The following is a 19,313-nucleotide window of genomic DNA, read 5'->3' as shown; positions in this document are numbered from 1 at the left end:
CACCCCTCACTCGTGAACAAGACCCTCCTTCACTTGGGCAGCAACTCGTCACTGACCCAAAGTGGGCACTCCACTCTTATCCAATCCAAGGCCTCAGACTTGGAGGTGGTGACACTCTGCTCCGAGCCACTCCAGTGTAAACTGGAGGGAAGCACCTGATGAAGCCAACAGAACCACACCATCTGCAAAAAGCAGAGACGAGACTCTGAGGCCACCCAAGTGGAAGCCTTCCATCACGTGGCTATGCCTAGAAATTCTGCCTGTAAAAATTATAAACAGAATTGGCGACAAAGTGCAACCCTGGCAGAGTCCAACACCCACTAGGAACAAGTTTGAGTTATTACCAGCAGCTGCATAAGAACTGAAAATGCTCATTTAAATTTTGAGTCTAATAAAAAATGTAATGAGGTAGTGAAGCTGTCATTTCAGGCTCTACTTTCTCTGATCCTTAGTGAAGGTAATAAGTGGTGTTGGGACTTCTCCTTATCTTGTAATTCAGCATTAGAAGTTCTTTACTAATAGATTCATGTATTCATATTCAAGTAATCGAGTAAACAAAATCTGTTCATCTGTTTACCAGTACTCCGATACTTACTCCAATCTAGTCAGGATTTGTGTTATCCACAGTGTGTGGGTCAAATCTGGCTTTATTCATTTTTATACCAATCTAACAAAACAACAATAAAACAAATATGAAATCAACTTCTCCCAAACTGTGTTAAGGCTAGTTCTACCTGATCTCTGAATTTGCCGCTGTTTCCTACTTGTGTCTATGTGTCTCACTGATTATCTTGTGTTTAGGTCCACAAAGTGTTTCTCAGTGGCCTGGCAGCTCAAGAGGGCACAATTCAGAAAGGCGATGAGATATTGTCTATAAATGGACAAACACTGTGGGGTGTCACGCACACTGATGCCACCACTGCTCTGCGTCAGGCCCGGAATCTGAAGCTGGCTGTCGTTGTCATCTGCAAGAGAGTCGTGGAGGAGGGAAGAGAGGAAGGAAGCTGTAGGAGCGAAGAGCCAAATCCTGCTGGTCAGTCAGACAACTGGGAATACATTTATTATCCCCAATTTATTTTAGCAGAAATCACACAACCATCAAGCAAAATGCAATACTTCCAAAGAATTGGGGGTCTGTGCAAAATAAATAAAAACAGAATGCAAAGACTGCAAATATCATACACATATGTTTTATTCAAATATTCACAACAGAACACAGAAAACATCAAATGTTTAAACTGAGAAACATTGACAAAATGCAGACATAGCTCTGTAGGTTTGTCCAGGTCAGAATAGACATTTTTATTATAAATACTATGCAGGCTACATATACTCTGTGTCTTTGCTGTCGCAGTGGAGGAATGGGGCGCTCCAATGAGTGTGGAGCTGGAGAAATGTGCTGGTGGTGTTGGCTTTACTCTGGAGGGAGGAAAAGGCTCAATCCATGGAGACAGACCTTTAGTCATCAACAGGATCTTTACAGGTGCGCTCACGAAGCTGGCAGTATTCACAAAAACGTAATCACAAGTGTTTCTTTCGTAGTTTATTTTGGGGAAAAAACGAATTTGATTCCAAAAAAAAGAGCAGTAATCGTAATATTTGGACAGTTATTAAAAAAAATGTCTTTTGGATATTTCAGGGGGAGCGGCAGAGCAGAGTGGTCTGCAGAGTGGAGATGAAGTGTTGCAGGTCCAGGGAATAAGTCTGCAAGACATGACTCGATTTGAGGCATGGAACATGATCAAGGCTTTGCCTGAAGGACCCATCACAGTGGTCCTCAAGAGGAGGCTGGGGGGTGCAGAATGACCGGCACAGCTTATGGGCACTGATTGAAGTAAAAAACAAAAAAACAAAAACAAATACTCCAGGACAAACAAACAAAAACAACAAACAAAAAAACAGCAGCATACAGCAGCCTCAGCAGCAAACAAGGACACAGATGTTGGACTTTTTCTCTTTTTTGTTTTTTAAAAAATCTCATCAGGTTAATAATTCTTTTAGTTTTATACCAAAGACATTGCAATTTTTTTCATTTTTATGCAGTAATTTTGCATCTACTTACTTTGAATTTCAGAAGAAAAGAGTGAAATTTCACAAGCTGTTGCTTTTCAATCTTGTGGCGAGAAAAAGGAAACATCCCACATATGCAAACAAGACTCTAAAACTGTCAAATTGGTTAAAGAAACACACAAAACAATATTTCTCAGAATTAAAGGACAACTGCACATCTCGAGAAATAATACAAAACCCAGTTAATTGGCAAGGGTTTGAACACTGCAAGGTTCGTTTTGCTTTAACTTGCTTGCTTAATGATATTTGTACAGTAAAAGCTTGTAATGTGGCGACAAACAAAACCAATTTGGAATCTGGAGGCAGCTCAACAGCTGCAGGTACCTGTGCCTGCCTACTGCTGCAGTAGCTTGACACTGAATCTTATTATGAGATTCAATTAATTACAGAAATTGATATACTAGATTGAATTTTATTTTTAAATTAATATTATTAAAAAGAGTTTCTGTGCTCACAGTCTAAGTCATGTGCCTGAAATAACAATATTAATGGTAATTAATGGTCATAGAGATGATTAAGATGATCACTAGTGTCTTTGCAAATTTGTGAAGACATTTTTTTTGCTCCATGACACCTACAAAGTTATGTAGCCTGTGTTTGTTACATCTAGAATGACAAGTGTCACCATTGTCCAAGCATATATGCAGTACATGAAAACCTGAAATTAGACACTGGACTACATTTGAAGTATGTGATAACAAGCAGTTTTACTCCCTCTGCCACCAATCAGGTCATATGAACAACTTCCTGTATCTTCAATAAATGGCTTTAGTCACTGGGATTCAGGTGATGTCTGATTGTTTTCACTCCTACTTGCTACCACAGCTGCCTTTGAAATTGACAATCATTTGAGATTTTTGATGAAAGAGATTGAAAAAACTACAGAAAACCGCCACAAAAAAAGAAACACCGTTAACGATGCAACTGACCACAGCAGTCCTGTGCTGGGCTGTTATAGTGAAATTTGTCATGTTTTAGGTAAAGGTGTTTTTAATGTCTGAAAAACAATTATGCAGTCATAAGTAACAAATGAAAGGAACACCTTTTTAATGAAAGTATAGCACGAAGTCACTTAAGCTTCTTGGATTTTGATCTTGTCAGGGGGTTTCAGCTGTTTGGGGTTGATGAAATTAACATCAGGTGCACTGGAGGGGCAACAATTAGACGACCCCCAAAATAGGAACGGTTTTACAGGCGGAGGCCACTGACATTTTGTCTTCTCATAGTTTCTGTTTTGTTTTTTTACCAGTTTTGCATTTTGCTAGGGTCAGTGAAACTATAGTAAGTGTGAAGTGAAACTTGGACCCTTGCACAGCTAGTCCAAATCCTCCAAGCACATCAATACGTGCCATAGCCAGAAGGTTTGTTCAAGATTATGAAGGAAATTCCAGGAGACAGCCAGAGAACTGGACAGGTCCTAACGCATCAACGGGACCATCATCTGCTTCTTTATTCAAGGAGAAGCAGGATGAGCACTGGAAGAGCCCTACACAAAAATGTCTTGGATACTGACATTCACACCAGCAGGCCAATGGTGTGAATGTCTTTGACAAAACAATCAATAGCAGATTTCACGAAGGTGGCCTCGAGGCACCACAGAGCCTGAATGTGTTGGAAAACGTGAGAGCTTGAAGAATAAAAAGTGCAGAAAAAAAATGTTCTTGTATTCTGACATTTTCACTTGAAAAATATTTTCATAACTTTTTATGATATACAGTTACAGAAAAAATATTCACAAATGTGTTGATTGACGTTTTCACAAATATACTGAGAGCTGCATTCAAAGTTTACTCATATTCATTTATTTTTACTGATTACAACCACAACTCTGTGATTACAACCTCTCAAATCAGTGAATACAGTGGGGACTATTATACACGTGTTGGTTTGAACTTGGTTCATTAAAGTGTTGATAATTGTAGGTAATTGATCATAATGGGATTTTATTTGTCTATGCTGTCAGTTATGGTTCTTCGAAAGGAAATCCAAATTGGCAAAAATTGTCATAATGCTGAAGAAATAAAAATTCCTAATCCATGTGTTCCATCAATAGAATTTGAAGAAACAAAACACTATAAATTAATGTGAAGCTCCAGTAGCACTTTATAGTGTCACACTATTAAGCATTAGCCTATTAGCAAGTACTTATTTTTTTATATGTAATTAATCCTCCCTAGTATGTGGTTTTGTATACGGACACCGTGTACAGCAATCACTGACACTACATCACTGCTAGCAATAATCATAGTCATGGTCATATTCATAATAATATAGCTATATTTATAAATGGCATAATACAGTGTAATGCAATGTAAAAGGTGAATTAAGCTCTTGCTAATACCTTGATAATGCTTAGTATGACACTATTATGCATTATTATTAAGTGCTAGCAAAGTCCCCCACTCTGTCTTGAAAATGAAATTAGATTAAATTAAGATTAAAATCAGTGCACTTCCATTCAGAAACGTACGTTTGTCTTTAGGATTTACAAACTGTAACCCCTCCCCGTAAAAAACCCCAAAACACTGCAAATAGACTACTGTAGTTTCTACAGATTCAATTGAATGTTTGCTTACTTGTTAAAACAGAAAAAGATGAAATAAGCTCTTACCCATATTCAGCTATCCTCCATAATGGGTCAGCCAATCAGAACAAAACTTTGTCCAAATATCACGACGCGTACAGCGTTTATTAACATCTGTGATTTTTATCTCTTATATTCATCTTATAAATACCACTTATTTTTATTTTCTGTCTCACTTTCATTTCATCATTATGTTTGTTTCACGTGTGACGTTTACCGTACCTTGCCGATACTTCACCGTAGGGCTGCTCGATTATGGCAAAAATGATAATCACGATTATTTTCACTGAAATTGAGATCTCGATTATTTGACGATATTTATTTAACAATAACAATGTGTTGAATGATGACTTTAAAGATTGTCAAAAAATAATATAAAATAGTGCAAATACTGATAACAGTGCAAATGTTTACAATATAAAAATCAATGAAAAATGTAAACATCTGTGTTTAGTGAGCTTTGCAGTGTTGCTCTGTGGTGCAGCTACATTGTAGCAAAGTTTACACACTGTGTCTACTTGATCCACGTCTGACTGAACCCATAATGTTTCCACACCACTGAAGTTTTTTTTTAACCTCTTTTCAACCAACAGCAGTCACTCTCTCCTCTCCAAATAACTTCTGCTTAGCTTTCCGAGCTTCCCTCGGGTCCTCTTAATCAGCGGTCCCCAACCCCCGGGCCTCGGACCGGTCCCGGTCCATGAGTCGTTTGGTACCGGGCCGTGAGCGTTGAGGCTCAGGTGTGAAATGTCTGGTTTTCAGGGTTTTTATCGGTTTTCGGTGTTATTTTGTTATCGTTTTTATCGTTTACTCTGTTTTCCTGGGTCTTTTCACGTGTGTTATGAATAAATCTTTTTTTCGGTACCGGTACTAGTTTTATTTTGTTGTATTTATCCGCGACACCTTAAAGGCCGGTCCGTGAAAATGTTGTCGGGCATAAACCGGTCCGTGGTGCAAAAAAAGGTTGGAGACTGCTGCTCTTAATTGTTGTGACACGTGTTCGAAATGCAGAGAGGTGCGCTCGATTTGCCACACGGAGCAGCGCGAGAGTAAAGCACGAGGGAGGGGCTAATAATCGGCTCAGTCATTTTTAATGATCGTTGAAAGCCCAGATCGTAATCGAGATTAAAATTCGATTAATTGAGCAGCCCTACTTCACCGTCACCGAAAATTTCCTTTTTCTTTTGAATTGGGTTGTAACAGTTTGATATCTTAAGCCAGTTACACAGCAGTTATTCTTATCATTCTGTCTTACACACGCAGTTACCTCATGCCACTTAAAATAGTTAATTTTCAAAACTTTTTACATCAAATCTGTCAGTCATAGTTTTATAAATTGGTATAAAATTGACAACAACAAAAAAGAAAAACCTTTTTAGGTTTTCCTAAATGAAATATAATTGATTTGGTCATTACTGAACCAGTCTACCAAAGTTCCACTGAATGGAAACTGTGCTTCAGAAAACACAGCCATGAAAGTCACAGGAAGACGCTTCTGCTCAGGTGAACAGCATTAAAAATATCCAATTTAAAGGCATTTTAGGTTCGCCAGAAGGAAAAAAAAAAGTTTTGCTTACAAGGGCTCCCCACGAATTCCAATGTATACTTCATCGTTTTAGTATAACTGATAAAAGAGGTAGATATTCATCGTTTGCAGGTGAACAAAACCACAGGAATTCAAGTACAACACGAACAAGCAGGTAAAATAAGTATAGAAAATGTCACTCATTTTTTAAGTAAATATTTGAAACAGTGCTACTGTCATGAAATTCTAACAGATGTCAGTAACAGCCCATCCAATCCACACATGCAAAGAAATCAAACCATAGATGTCAAAAAATGATGTGTAAGTATTGAACATGGTTACTGAAATTTATCCAGAAGCCTTTGTTGGTGATGGCAGCTTCAAGATGAAGAACTATGCATTGCTGGGAGTTGTGGCCCACTCTTCCCCATAAACAGTCTTTAAGCAGCAGATTCTTATCAAGAATGTCTCCGTACATTCCCCACACATCCTTCATTTACTTATGTGAAGCATGCCAGCACCCTAAGCTGAAAACACAGCCCCACACCTTGATGTTCCTGTCACCAAACTTCACCGTTGGTATAGCGTTTCTTGGATAATATGATGTTGATAATAATTTGATAATTTTCCATAATTTCCTTCGGGATTAATAAAGTATTCTGATTCTGATGATCTCTATTATGGCATCAAACAGTTCAGTTTTGGTCTCATCTGAACAGACTTTATTCTCCCAGCATTTGTTTAAAAGTTCAGCAAACTTTAAACGTATTTCACCATGCTTTTTATTCAGCAATGAAGTTACGCATGGTGAACATGGATACAGGCCATGGGGGTGGAGTGCATTCATTTTTTCTTTGAAATAACAGTACCTACTGATCCAGGTGTTTCTGTAGCTTTCTACAAGTGGTCCTTCACTGCTGGAAAACTCCTCTGATTATTCTTTTCACTCCTCTGTCTGAAATGTTGCAGGAATCACCTGGTTGTGGCTGGTTTTTGGTCAGATTATGGTCCCAACAGTGCTCACTGGAACCTTCAGTATTTTAAAACCTCCTCTGTAACCAGTGCCATCAGTATCGTTTGCAACAATAAAGTTGCTGCAGAGCATCATGAGATTCTTGTGTGACACCTTGGTAATGTTACTTTTTATAAGCCATCAGGTGGGACTGAACAAGCTCATATTAATTTGCACTGAGTGGCAGGATTGCGTTCTAATTACTGATGGATTTCAGTTGCAGTCATGACTTTCTTCACGTGTTTAACCTCTGCCCCTTTTTGTTATTATAAATAACTTTATGAACCTCTATGGTTTGATTTCTTTGCATGTGTGGATTAACTGGGTTGTTACACACATAGTAAAAATTTAAGGGTCAATAGGAACTTTAGAAATATATTTACTTGAAACATCGGTGATGTGTTTCATACTTCTTTTACCAGCTGTAAATGTGAGGTATGAAGTTAAAACCAATAAACGATATCAGCATACGTTGACTAAGAGCCGTGCAATGTGCATGTTTACTATACACGCAAGTAAGAAGAGGAAATGTCTAATGCCACACTATTCTCATAAAAAAGGAATGTTTTTCATGCTTTTAACACGTGTACAAATACGTCTATGTTCATGTGATCATCTGATAATCTGAGCTTGTTCGTTACTGTTGACTTAGACTGTTAAAAATGGCATGAACATCTGAACTACTCGTGAGCAGCCCTCAGGCAGGAATTGAACTCTTTGTGTCAAAAGTCCTTGAGTGATTTAACAGACTTGGCCAGGTTGCTGTAGAACTCCGCCATGCTGGAGGGGAAGAATGAGTCAACCACAGAGCGAGGGAGGTAGCCTCCTAGGTCGGTTTGGAAAAAAGTCAGCACCTGGGTTTTGTTGGGCTCTCTGGAAAAAACAAGGGGGAAAAAGAGAGAAACTTTTAACACACACACAAACACACACAAATGAAATGCATTGTTTAGTTACTCACCCTGAGACGGGGACACAGATGCAACCACAGGGATGGTTGAATCCTCTCACGTAGCCAGACTGGGGAGCGCAGCTCGGGTGAATTGTATTGGTAGCTTTTTGATATCACACAAAAGATACAAGCACATAACCATATGAGTCTATTTATACCGGTCCATGTGAGAATAAATCAAAGATTCATAACGTTTTTGAGAATATTAGATTGTAACAATGTAAACGTGCACTTTAACCTCATCACAATAAAAATGCTATTGCATGTCTCACGCATATGAACAGTAACCAGCATATTTTGCATCAGTTTGTTGCATTGTAGTTCCTAACGCTCCACTGATCACTGAAACTGATGGCGTCTTCAGAACAGGCAAATGCTTCTGATAATATAGTGATTTTACCTCAGTTATTTTCTTCTATACCTTTCTCTGACGAATGTCCTATTCATTTATTTATTATGTCTGTTTTTGACCAGGACATGTCCTTCAACGCACATATTAAACAAATATGTAAGACTGCTTTCTTCCATTTGTGCAACATCTCTAAAATTAGAAATATCCTGTCTCAGAGTGACGCTGAAAAACTAGTTCATGCATTTATTACTTCCAGGCTGGACGACTGTAATTCATTATTATCAGGAAGTCCAAAAAACTCCCTGAAAAGCCTTCAGCTGATCCAAAATGCTGCAGCAAGAGTCCTGACAGGGACTAGAAAGAGAGAGCAGATTTCTCCTGTTTTGGCTTCCTGTTAAATCCAGAATTCAAAATCCTGCTCCTCACATACAAGGTCTTAAATAATCAGGCCCCATCTTATCTTAATGACCTTGTAGCACCATATAACCCCATCGCTGTCCCTGTCATGTGCTTCCTGTTTTTTGATAGTTCTGTTCTGTGCTCAGCTTCTGTCCCCGTCTCGTCTGCCTGATTATTTCCAGCTGTGTTTCCCTCCAGTCTCCCATTCCCTGATTTCTCTGTTGTGCATTTTAGTCCTCTGTCTTCGCCTGCTCGTTGTCGCGTCGTACCCTCAATATGCTGTTTTTCCTTCTGTGCTCCTTGTAGTTTCTAGCTCTGGTTTCCAGTGTCTTAGTGTATATATTTACGTTGGTATTTCTAGTTCCCTGTTTTCAGGTTGTTTTCTGTATGAAGAGTTTTACAGCCAAAATAAAGCTGCCTTCTTCAGTTCTCTCCTTCAATGTCCGTGAGTCCTGCATTTGGTCCAATCTCCTGCCTGCCACACAGCGATTCACGACAAAAACTGAATTGACTTTATGGCCAGGGAGTAGGTCAGCTGCTTTAATCATCCAGTTACAGCCAGTATTTTCAACTCCACTGTTATCATGTCTTTTACAATAAAGTCGACATTTGTGATATCACTGTCAGGGAGAAAGTGTCCCAGACTGTTCATGCGCTGCATTGTGCAGGTAAAAGTCAACTGTGCATTGCACATGGACAGCACTGCTTAAAATAATAAAAAATGATTCATAAAGTTAGTTGTCTTTGCGTATACCACTCTGCTTCTTTGTCATACATCTTTACATCACCAAGTGTCGTCGTCTTTAGAACTTGGGCTGTCTGTCAGAGTGCTGTCGTACTGCTCTCACTTTACGAGCGTACTGGTGTATACGGCTGCAGCAGCCCAAACGGCACACACACTGCTCCTGGCTGCTCCTCCTAAGGCTGTTTTATGCTCACCGTGTTGCTTGTGTCACATGGCGATTTTCACATCACATCCTGCGTTGCAAGACATCATTTTTGTGGCACGTTGGCCGGTCTTGCACCATTTATTTATTTATTTTTTTGCAGCCTGGTGCGTTGAAGAGAAGTGTACGATCATGCAGGTTTTTTTAACCACCGTTTTCAGAGATACACTGACACACAGAGGAAGATGTTGCAACCATTTACAAATTTGAGTTTGTGGAAGGAACTTTGCAAAAAGCAACCACTTGACAAAGTCCTGGCTTCTGGTTTTGACTTCTTCTCGACTTTATCAGCAAGTATGATGCAATATTATCTGAGTGGCGATACCTATCATTTAGGAGAAAACTGCAGCGTCTTCTTGTGCCTTATCGGCGGGTATAAATGACTGCATCTGTGTGATGACTGTGGGGCGGCGAGCGAAGCAACCACTGCAGAGGGTATATGGGCACCTTAAAGGCCACAGTATACTCGCTGTAATGGTCGTGTTGCCCTCTGCCGAAACCTCATTTCACAGACACTTGTATTTATACCCACCATTACGCTGCAGAAAGCTGCTGCGGTATATAACAATATAGGTATAACCATAAGTGTCGCTACTCAGACAGTATCACCACATAAGCTTTGATATGTTGTTATGGCCGAGGCTCGGGCCTCCATCTGTGTATCTGTACGTCTCTGAGCTTCTTTGCTAAAATGTAACTAAAATGGTGCAAAAAACCCTTCAAGATCAATCACTCGTTTCTTCAACCCAGCTTACAAAAACTGAGAGGTGGACGACATGTTGAGTGGCACCGTAAACTGTGTGCCTCAAACTAACCTGACTTGGCTCTGACTCTAACCACATGATTGGGTCAGCACGGTGCTGAAGCAGCCAACGCTGTTCGTTTCTGTGCAAGTTTACAGGCGATCAGATAATTATTTCTCCCACGATTTATCCCAATCATCATAACATCTCAAAGAGCCATGGAAGTAAAAACGGTGCTTAAGTGCGCATCACAATCAACCTTAGAGAGTAAAAAAAGACAGAAGTACAAGAAGAGTGAGAGACAAACATTGAGTCATTACGCACCATTTGAAGAAATGCTGCCATCTTCGTATTGCTTAATTAAAATAACATCTACAAAGTCTCGTGGTGCTATGATGCCCATAGCTGCAGAGGGCGTGACTGTTCGGCAGATCGAGATGTCCTGCACAAGAGTGGACGACAAGGGGACGTACTCAATAAAGCTTAACAAAGAACAAATATGATCCACATTTTGATATCAGTTCATCCAGAAAGTATTCGCAGTGTTTATCATGTTTATCATGGTTCAACCTTATTCCAAAATGAATTAAAGTATTTTTTACCCCTAACCTCCACACACAACATCCTATAATGACAAAGTCAAAAAGTTTGCTTGAAATTATTGCAAATTTACTCAACCCTCTGTTTGCCAACCCTGCTCCATCTGAGATGTTAAGTCTAATTGTTGAATGTTGCCATTGTGTTTCTTAAATTTGTACAGTCTTAGTTCAAGCAGTAGGATCAAAGCTTTGATCCTGGCCACCTCTCCAACCACTCTGTGCTGGGGGAGGTTTTATTGTAGATACATCCTATCTGAAAGATCTGTTTCTTTTGATGTAAACTTCCTGGGTTTACGACCCTTTGGTCAGCAGGAGGTCTCACGCACACACACACACACTCTTACACAAGTCCACACATATACATAAAATGCTTTGTCTTAGAACCAAGGGGGCGTGGCTTTGTTCTGACGTGTTTTGTGTGAACTGTCTCCCAATAAAAGGTAGCAGGAGGTGGTCAGATCTGGGGGTCACTTTCGTGGTGGACACAGACGAGGCCTCCCTTGTGCAAATAATCGATCGATCGACTGTCTTGTTTTCTTCATGATGAATAAGTCTCTAGAATTAGCGGGACTTGTGGAAACACAGACCCAACATGAACATTTGCCAGTGTTCCTATGCTCAAGCATTCCTCTCAGTCACACCAGTTATCAGTAGCTCTCCTCTAAATCCGTGCACCTGGTAACCAACTGGATTAGGATACAGTGGTCTGGAAAAGTAGGCCCCGAATAGAGCAACCTGTAAGAAGCAGTTAACTATGAGTAAAATCACATACACCTTTGGATTCTGTGTTTGATTCTGTAATTTTTGACTAAAATGAAAGATGATTCACTAATAGCAAACTGACACACAGATAAACTCTGTATCACCTGTAGACATTAAGCACTTTTACCCTCTCTCAGATGTAATGAGAGGTAAACCAGGAGCACTTCAATATCTTTCAGTCCCACCTGTCTCTTGACGGTTGACCAGGTGATGAGCGTGCCATGTTTCCTCCAGATATGACATTTAGCATTCAGACCAAAGAGTTAAATCTTTGTTTCATCGTATCAGAGAATCTTGTTTCTCTAATCCGAGTCTTTCAGGTGCCTTTTGGCAAACTCCAGCTGTCATATGCCTTTTACAAACAAGTGGCTTTCATTCTCTCTCCACATAGCAATGCTGGAGAGTGAGTGGACTGTCACCTCCTTGACTAAGGATCAGATTGCTCTAGGAAGATAACTGGTGGTCCCAAAGTTCTTCCATGTACAGATGATGAAGATCACTGTGCTCACTGGGACTTTCAATGCTGCAGATTTCTTCCTGTACGCTTCTCCAGATCTGTGCCTTCATACAATCCTGTCTTGAAGGTCTACAGACAATTCCTTGGATTTTATGACTCGGTTTGTGCTCTGACATAGACTGCCAGAGGATCTTAGATAGATGTGTTCGTTTCCAAATCACGTCCAATTAACTGAACATGTCACAGGTGGAGATCTAAAAAATGATCAGTGGGAACAGGATGCACCCGAGCTCAGTTGTACCTGTCACGGCAAAGACTGTTAAGTTACTTTTGTTTTTCTATTTTTAATAAACTTGCAAGAATTTCAAGCCAACATTTTTATTTTATTTTCTTTTACATTTCATCATTATGGGGTGTTGTGTGTAGAACTCTGAGGTGAAAAATACATTTAACCCATTGTGGAGTGCGGCTGTAATGTGAGCAAATGTGGAACAAGTGAAGCGCATAAGCACTTAAAACTGCACCAGGCAAGAATTTCATTTTAAAATAAAGTAAGTGACTTTTCCTAATTGGTCCAATTTATCAGTTTTCATTAACAGACAAACACGTAACCATGGCAAGAGATGTGAGAAGTGCTTTCATTCATACTACTTATTAATAGATGCTGGTTAATATAAGATTTCCAAATAGTTTTGAGGAAAGCAAAAACAAAACAAAACACAAAAAACTGATGCAGCTTTAAATAAAATTAAAAATTGAATGACTTGATGGAACTTTAAAGAATGTGAGGGGAAAACTACAGTGGGGCAAAAAATGATTTGATCCCAACTGCATTTATAAGTTTATTCACAAAGAAATGAACAGTTCCTAATTTTTCTGGTGGTTTCATTTTAATGAAGAGAGAGACAGAATAGTTACTCAGAAATGCAGAGAAACAACACATTACATAAAAGTTGGAAACTGATCTGCTTGTTATTGAGGGGAAAAAGTATTTGATCCAAGCAAACACGACTTTGTAGTGAAACCTGGTTGCCAGGTTTGCATGCATCTCAGGACGGGCTTTGGCCCACTCCTCTAGAAACTCTCTAAATTTGAAGTTTCAACTCGTTCCAGACTTTCTATATGAAAACGGGTCTGGAGACTGGCTGAGCCAATCTATGACCAAGTGCGTTTTGTGTTAAGTCGCTCCTTTATTGCCATTGCAGTATGTTTTGGATCACCGTCATTCTGGATGACTCATTTTATGGTACACAGACCTGTCCATTGGCCCCTCAATACAGTCAAACTGTCCTGTACCCTTAGCAGAAAAACAGTCCCAAAGCATAATGCGAACAATGCTGTTCTTGATGTCATGGTCCCCTAATCTGTCTTAATCATTAACAAGTTTCTCCCATGTAGCTGTGAACTGGTCCAGCACCTTTCTCATGATTTACCCATGAGGCAAGATCTTGCATGGACTCCTGACTAAGAGAGACTTGTTGTCATTTTATATTTCTTCCATTTCCAAATATTTGCACCAACAGGTGTCATTTTCATTGATCTCATTTCATCAACACGTTGAGATCAGTAGTATGTTGTTGGATGACTAATCTGTGGGAGACTGAATTCTGATTGATCAAATACTTATCTCAGTGAAATTCAAAGGCATGCAAATCAATTTATAACCTTTATGCGATGTGTTTTTCTGGATTTTTGGTTGATATTCAGTCTCTTGTTATTAAAGAAAACTACTGTAAATTGAAAAAAAAAAACAAAAAACATTTGTTTTTGTGCAAACTTCAGCTTGGGATCAAATAAGTATTTCCCCCAGTGTACATGAAAACTCTATGGTTAAATAAATAATAATAATGAAAATAATCACAAAACATTGTTTGAACAGAAAGGAGACAAAAAATAACACACCTCTGTAATTTGTTCCAGAACCTCAAACCTTTTGACATTGTTGTCCCATTTGACTCTGAGTCCATTGGGCACCGGTTTAAGACATTCCCACACTTTTTCAGGAGTGCCGTTGACAATCCCGTCACCCTTATAACTGCCAGTGTAATCAGATAATGGCACATAGTGAGGAGAGAAGATTATGAAGGCAGGACTACCACACTGTTGTATAAGAAAACAATTTGACCTACGCACACAGATAACAGAAGCAAAACATTCTGTTAGAAATGCCACTTGCAAAAACATTCGCATGCAGGTGATGCACTGAGCATTATTAAAGCTCTGCATTTAAGTATGTAAAGTGGACTCACTAGCTTTTCTGAAAACTGCAATGGCTCCAAACTGATTCCTTTAAATAGGAGCTATGAAATGATCAATTTAAAAAAAAGATATCTAATTAGAGAGCAGCCCATTTTTACCCTCAGTGTCTTTCCTGAGTGCAGTTTTTCCTCCCACTGTAACCAGTTTCTGGCTTAAAGAGGATTATTGGATCATTTTGTAGGGTCTTTACTTTATGTTGTAAAGAACATTGAAACAACTGTTGTTGTACACTTGTGCTACACGAATAAAAGAACTCAGCATAATAATACACTCTGATTTATGCAATGCAGTTCAGCTATATGCCAATTTTTAGGTTCATATCGTCATCAGACATTAGGATAAGTAATAATGATCTGCTGTAACTTTACAAGCTTTCATTATGAGGCCAGTGTAATGAAATAATTTATATTCTACACATATTTAAGCTCCTAAGACCCAAACTCTTTCATTTCGTTTTTCATTTCTCTTTGGGACCTGATGAATGTAAAAACAAAGAATTAGATGTTTTGGCTTTTTTTAATATTTGTTTCTGAGAAAGATGAGATCCACATATGAGGACATTCGCTTTAAATTTCAAAAGAACAGTGGTAGTTTTATGTCCTCGTGCGTGGATATCAGGCCCCAGAGCAAAACTTTGTATTTTGGCCTAGACAACCCAAACTGTGATGTCCACATATGTGCACGCCAGGTCCTAGCTCTGCCCTCAAAAACAGACACAGATGTAAAACTTGTCTATGTAGCTGGACTTAAGAAATAAACGTGCTTTAAAAACTTGAATCACTTAACGCCATCTTGTGGCAGAACAGAATGTGACATCATTGGGTTTGTTGGCTGGTTGCAGTCAACAGACTTGCACTGGTTTCTGTTAGCTAACTAGTAACATAACTGATAACTTGGTGGAAAATAAGAACACTAAAACTAAAAATCAGTCCCAGAGGGTCACTTTTGTGCTGCCCCTGGCAGTAACAAGGAGTTAGTTTTATCTTAAGAAACTGAGTATATGCTGTCCACTATCTGTGTCTCTTAACCAGTAAATGGGTTCCTTATCGTTTGGCCAGCTGCACTGAAAAGGGAATTTCCACCATGAACTGGTAGATTCCCCTTGATACCTGCACTTTAAAGTCAAGAACACACACTACTCTATTTTTTTTATCTGAGTTAAACTAGAAGTTGAATAAAATCCTCCACAGATAAATGTATGATTACAATTACTGATGAACAGAAGTGCAAAAAACCAATATTCCAGGAACCCCAACAAGCACAAACGTTTTTCTGAGGCATTTCTGCTTTGACATGTTTAAGAAGTCACTATTATCCTTATGTCTGTTTTTATTCTTGCACCTGCACAGCAATGTTTTCTCCAGAAAAGCACTAATCTGTATATTTGATGCGTGCTTAATACTTCAGGAAACCAATAGTGCAAAAGAAGTGAAAAAAGGACAGATTCCTCACAGATTCCCCGGGAACTCAGACGAGGGTCGCCACGACACAATGACATCGTTCTGCCAAAGAAAACGGAACAATAACTGTGAACAGCATTTGGTTATACTGGACCGTGTCAGGTCTGTTGAAAACCTATGCAGAGAAATTTGCATGAAAAGAGTTACACATGTATATGACACACAAGTGTGTAAGATTTACAAATGTGCACAGTGATTTGTGTGTGACCTTTGGGTACACACAAATGTGTGCTTCAATTCACATACAAAAAAAAACAATTTTACAAATGTGTCCATCCAAACTTGATGCACACATTTAAAATAAACAGCGATCATCTGTGTGCAACTTTTTTAATTGGAGTTGCACAAATCGAATCATTTTTCTTTTTAAAAGCTTCTTGTGCATACATGTGTCTAAAATACATGAGATCCACAAATGTATGTTATGTTCAAGTCCCATAGGAAAACTGTGACATCTGGGCTTCCACTCTGTTCCCGTTTCATTTTCTAAATAAACAGACCAGTTCCTCAACCCTCTATTAGAAAACACAAACCCCACAAATACATTAACCTCTAAAGGTTAATGTTCTTCAGTCAGCGCGTAGCTGCAGATGGGGGAACACTACGGTTGAATATCCCTGTGGCTCATCCTCTGAACTAGGTATATGCAAACGAATCTCTGTATATTTGAATATGGATAAACCAGGTAGTGTGGAACACTTTGATGTTGATCCTACTCTTCTTGGATAACAGCAGGCTAACACTGATATCAGCTTAATAACTAATGATGAAGTTTGTCATCTGAATTCATCACTAAGTTAAACGTTTTCTGCTCTCAGCTAGCATCAGCTTAAATAAACCCTGCAGATGATGATGAATTTCTACCAGTAGACTTACCCACCAGAGACTGCTAGCAATCTGCCAGGTCTCTCCTAGCAGAGAGATTTACCTCAGTGTTACAAATGCATACATGTAAGATTTACGCATGATAAATGGACTGGTTCTTATGTAGCATGTTTTCTCTTTTTTTCTATATTTAACAACTTTCTATCTACCATTCACGCACATTCACACATCGATGTGCATCAGAGAATTTGGGGTTAGCATCTTGTCCAAGGATATTTGGCATGCACCTTGGAGCAGCCAGGTATCGAACTGCCAAGCTTTCGATTAACAGATGACCTGCTCCTGACCTATAGTCATGTACTGTACAGTGTACAGTGATTTCTGTCTAACTTTTGAGGACTCACAAATTCCAATCCACATACAAATACAAAGCAATTTGACAGATGTGTAAATCCAAACCTGAATTGTGATCATTTAACCTCAATTTTTAACTTTTATACAAATGTCTAAAAATAGAAGTAACAACTCACTTACAAAACCTTAAATGGATGTGCATGAATCGCCTGCTACTAGGAAACCATGACATCTGGACTTCCTCTGTATTCCTGTTTTTTTCTTTTGAATTTTTGTTAAATAAAGTAGAATGTCACCGCCTGCCAGAAAACAGAATTCATTTTGATTCGGCAGGCTCCTAACTGAGAGATGTGACCTGGAAGTATCTGTGTGGCAGCCTTAACAAGAGCTGTTCCAATTCTCCAAATAATAAAGAAAGGAGTTTCAATGCTTCCATTAGCAGAGGGTACACTGGACCATCCTTTATGAAAAGGTGGGAGAGAACAGTGTCCCATAATTCATTGCAACAGACATAATAAACAATTGCTCAGATCACGGAAGTCATAGCATAAATTCCTGATATATTTAGAGTTTTTAACAACAGTTTGTTAAAGTCACAGCTGAACTCTGAACATCACGTTGGTGGAATAAAAACTGCTTGTTGAGTTGTTTCTCCATCAGCTGAAGATTATGATTTACATTCACTGATAAAAATGTGCTTAACGTTCTGTATAATCAGTGTTCATTGGTAACGCACTTTAATGTAGTTTTAGTCTTAGGATTTATTTTTTACTTCAGTACAAGTCAGCTGGGATCAGTGATGGATGGAGGGGATTTTACTGCAGTTACAGAAACTCTTAGCAGGGAGGAGGAAAGAAGTTCCACTAAATGACAAAAGAAAAATATGAGAAAATAAGATTGATCTCATTTTATAGATATGGGACAGATTTACTATGTGAGGCAAATTACTGTCATGTCGCAATTGCAGGATGATCTAACAATGCACTGTAACTTCTGTACAGAGATGCAGGTAGTTCACTTCAGTGAAAACCAGCATTGTGACGGGAGAATGTGAATTAGAGACTCAAAAATTCAATGCAAACTAAATTGCGTCTCTGAGAACAGCGAGGCAATTCAGATAAATGAGGCTGAAGGAGAATCGATATAAGAAATAAAATTCACAGAGTACTGTGCAAAGGGTTCAGAGGATTGGGACTCAGTACAGATTTATCCAGAGGAGAGCTGCAGTAGGAACGCTTCCATACTATAAACCTACCTGTGTGAACAGCTGACCTGTACGAGTACGGAAAGTCCGGACTCCGGTACTGACAAACCACCAATATGTATAAACCACCAATATGTAGTAAAACACACGTTTTACTTCTCTGTGGTGAATGAGTGGGATGCAAAATGTTATTAGCGAAGCTTTCAAGTTAGAAATCCCAAACTAACGTTTGTGAACTTTGAACTACCGACGCGGGCCACGTCAGTTAACCCACTAGACCAGAGAACAGCATGTATCTGGAAAACGTAGGGAAATAGTGTTGAGCTCATATGAGGATGTAAGAAACATTTACCGATTTCTTGCAGACTTTCCATCCAGACTCATCCTTCCTGTAGCTCATCAAGCAGTCGGCCACTGCTTTCGCTTTATGTTCAAAATCCATTTTTGGGAATAACAATTAATGTTGCTCACCTAATCCAAACGAGACTGATTAAATAGCTGACGGGAAACACAAAACTGAAGTCACGCTGGATCTTAACAATACAAGTCAGGTCCAGCGGCTAAAAGTACCTAACGAAGGCTAGAAACGCAAACCCTGGTCAGGTTAGTGTGGACCACCGCTACAAAGCTAGCGTTAGCCAGAATGAATGAGACGAGCTGCGCAGCGGCCGCATCGCGGAGCAACTATCTTCCATTGGCTTAGGGTGGTGTGACTTTTGTCCCTGCCTGATTCAAAGCATCAAAATTGTAATTTTGCACAATTAATTTCCCCAAAGTACAAACAAAGCACCGGAATCAGTTACTGAGATATC

At 39.2% G+C, this 19,313-nt stretch overlaps 2 protein-coding genes across 4 annotated transcripts in view; one reads left to right on the top strand and one right to left on the bottom strand.

Annotated features, from left to right (window-relative positions):
• il16 (interleukin 16) overlaps window positions 1–2,851 on the top strand; it is a 16,688-nt gene extending 13,837 nt beyond the window's left edge. For both annotated transcript variants that reach the window (XM_004568676.6, XM_004568677.6), the window contains exons 7-9: window positions 802–1,033; window positions 1,355–1,483; window positions 1,640–2,851. In XM_004568676.6, the coding sequence (XP_004568733.3) occupies window positions 802–1,033; window positions 1,355–1,483; window positions 1,640–1,806 (528 nt within the window). In that variant the 3' untranslated portion in view covers window positions 1,807–2,851. The remainder of the gene's footprint in view (window positions 1–801; window positions 1,034–1,354; window positions 1,484–1,639) is intronic.
• stard5 (StAR related lipid transfer domain containing 5) lies at window positions 1,175–19,313 on the bottom strand. Of its 2 annotated transcripts, XM_004568675.4 has the most exons (6): window positions 18,854–19,313; window positions 16,111–16,160; window positions 14,302–14,434; window positions 10,906–11,023; window positions 8,150–8,243; window positions 1,175–8,064 (listed from the first exon to the last, which is right to left on the bottom strand). In XM_004568675.4, the coding sequence occupies exons 1-6, from the start codon at window positions 18,941–18,943 to the stop codon at window positions 7,914–7,916; spliced, it is 636 nt and encodes a 211-aa protein (XP_004568732.1). In that variant the 5' UTR covers window positions 18,944–19,313; the 3' UTR covers window positions 1,175–7,913. The 2 variants fall into 2 exon arrangements, with proteins under 2 accessions (XP_004568732.1, XP_076743242.1); XM_076887127.1 differs by lacking the exons at window positions 16,111–16,160; window positions 18,854–19,313 and having other exon boundaries at window positions 14,302–16,103.

Source organism: Maylandia zebra, linkage group LG1, assembly GCF_041146795.1.
Source record: "Maylandia zebra isolate NMK-2024a linkage group LG1, Mzebra_GT3a, whole genome shotgun sequence".
NCBI lineage: Eukaryota > Metazoa > Chordata > Actinopteri > Cichliformes > Cichlidae > Maylandia > Maylandia zebra.
The sequence above is the reverse complement of the archived record's forward strand: the minus strand, read 5'-3'. Positions and strand labels throughout refer to the sequence as shown.